The sequence below is a fragment of the Crocodylus porosus genome, unplaced genomic scaffold (genome assembly GCF_001723895.1).
Source record: "Crocodylus porosus isolate Cpor-Errol unplaced genomic scaffold, CroPor_comp1, whole genome shotgun sequence".
Lineage (NCBI taxonomy): Eukaryota > Metazoa > Chordata > Crocodylia > Crocodylidae > Crocodylus > Crocodylus porosus.
In genome coordinates this window covers 9,315,165-9,317,478 of record NW_017728931.1, presented here as the reverse complement: position 1 = coordinate 9,317,478, position 2,314 = coordinate 9,315,165, and the positions used below count along the sequence as shown (strand labels likewise).

The 2,314-nt window shown below is 44.7% G+C and overlaps 1 protein-coding gene across 1 annotated transcript in view; it reads left to right on the top strand.

Annotated features, from left to right (window-relative positions):
- Positions 1 to 1,807, top strand: part of LOC109316040 (uncharacterized protein ENSP00000372125) — a 5,417-nt gene extending 3,610 nt beyond the window's left edge. Inside the window, exon 2 of the mRNA XM_019543999.1 lies at positions 1,303 to 1,807. Coding sequence (XP_019399544.1) covers positions 1,303 to 1,579 — 277 coding nt within the window. The 3' untranslated portion in view covers positions 1,580 to 1,807. The remainder of the gene's footprint in view (positions 1 to 1,302) is intronic.
- The last annotated feature ends 507 nt before the right edge of the window (positions 1,808 to 2,314 follow it).

Below are 2,314 nucleotides of genomic sequence, written 5' to 3'. Positions count from 1 at the left end.
TGGCCCAGGTGTGCCTCCCCTGGGGCCTGAGGGGGGCCCAGCAGGGAGGTGGCTGTTCTGATTCCTACTTAGGAAGACAGAGGCAAAGAAATAGTTAAACATGTTAAACATTTCCTGTACCAGTTAGCATTGTAATTAGTATGACAACAAGAGAGCACTTTAGTCACAAAAATGAGGGGTGGGAAAAGCCCTATAAAGTCAACTACTGAGGCAGGACTGCTCTTACAGTATGGTTCCTAATATTTTGTCAAGCCGAGTTTGAAAGTTTTCAGTAATAAGGTTTACAACCTTTGGCAGACTATTTCACAGTCTCAGATACCACTCCTTCAGAAAGATTTTCCTTAATTTTCTAGTGAAAGGTTTTTCCCCTTAGTTTCATCCCCTTATTCTTCTCTATTTTGCCACAAAGCAGCTAAAATGATCCCATACTCACAGTAGTCAATGACTGACTGGCAAGCATTTATAGTAATGGCTTTATAGTTTGGCTTTATGTAGACCCTGAGCTCTCTGTTCTTCTTTCTCCTTTCTGCACATACAGAAAAGCTGTTGTAAAGAGAGATTTTCTCATTCAGAAAGAGCATAAGTTTGTGGGCACCATACCTGGGCATCTAATGCAGTGAGTCCCATAACTCTGGGCCAGGGATATGGAAATATTCTGCCACCCCCATAGCCTATGTTATTGACAGGTCTCTTGATCCCAGTAAAAGCAGTTTTTTTGGAAGGTCTTGGTCACCAAGACAGAGAAATGTTGTCAGTATTGCCCCCCTAAACCTTACATTCCTCTTCTAGGGTAGTAGTAAAGGTGATAGTCAGCTGCCACAGCGTGGTATCACATCCTACCAGGCTTAGGTAGAGGACCTTGGGACCCTGTTTAAGCTCAAACAGGTATGCATTGTAAATCCTTCTATGTCACTAAAAGGTCTGAGGTTGGCTGGGGATCTCGCACTGCTGCATCCCAGCTCAGTGAGCCTAACAGTTACATTTTCCAGCAAATTTCATTCTTGTTTAAACTCATGGGCTACCTTCCTACTTCAGACCCTTTAATGCAGTCATTACCATCTCCCAAGCTGGCTCACTCACCAAGATTCTCACAGCTTCAGAGCTCTTTATAGTTAGGGAGCACTTTCACAATCAGCAAAAGTCAACCCTTTACAAAGCCATCAAGTCCCAATAACCCTCCATCCCTCCTATCCTCTGAGTGTTAGCAGAGTCAAGAAAAAAAAGAACAAAACACCTGCTGTCTGTAACTGTAAATGTCTGTCTAGAAACCTAACATATTGAACCTCCATTCCCTTTGGACAGGTATAGATACATTACATCAGGAACAGGCCTGCGATCGCATTGGGTCCCGCCGCAGCCAGTCAGACCTGCACCTAAAGACTCCTGGGACTGGCCTTGCCCTGATCTCCAGCCCCACTACCAGGACACAGCACTGAGATTTGCCTTGAGAAATAGTAGCCCCATTTATCAAGAGCTGGTGGAGAAATACCAGCAGCTAGTCCTACCTGGGAACAAACTAGGGACTCTAGTGCTCCCAGCAAGAACTCAGCATGAACAAAGGGCTAACACTCCGGTGTAATGGATTCTTGGGTGCTGTATGCAGGGGACCCAACTATATGGGATCCGACTAGCCCTCACGTTACTGGACAGCAAACAGCACCTAAAAATGCTAAGACAGCTCAGGAGATGCAGCAGAATCTTCCAGCAGTTAGCGCTCCCAGCACAGTAAGGCACCTGTTTCCTATCTAAGACGATCATGCTGGAATTTTCTCTGTAAAAATACTAATTCAACACCTTTGCTTCAATATTGCACCACACACAATAGCAATGTTTATGTTGAAGTCATGTTAACCATCTGTGTCTCCTTTTGTGTCTTGGATTTAGGGTTCTCTCTGTTAAGCAAATCTTGCATTCTGATAGTCCTCAGGACCTCTAGAAACTGCTCAGGAAAATCTCATTCACTTTCCATTTGTGAACAAGTCAGATTGATGAGCCTGTAAGGATCCCCCAGCTACAACCAAGAAGTCCTGATTCTGAGGAGGTGACACTGACCACATACTCAGTTCTAGTATACAGTTCAAGATAGGCTGAAGCTTTTCATTTGATTTGTGCTGGACTGGGCCTCTAAAAAGGCAGCATGTATTGCATGGACAAGGAGGAGTTAGCGGAGCCTATAACACAGAGGGCAGCTTTGGCAGTGAGCACATCTTAAGTGTTTGGTTGATGACAGGTGTAGAATGTATAATCAGGTGCAAAGCTTGCTTGACACTGGGGTGGTGTTGATAGTACTGCAGCAAGTGTGTGTGTGTGTGTG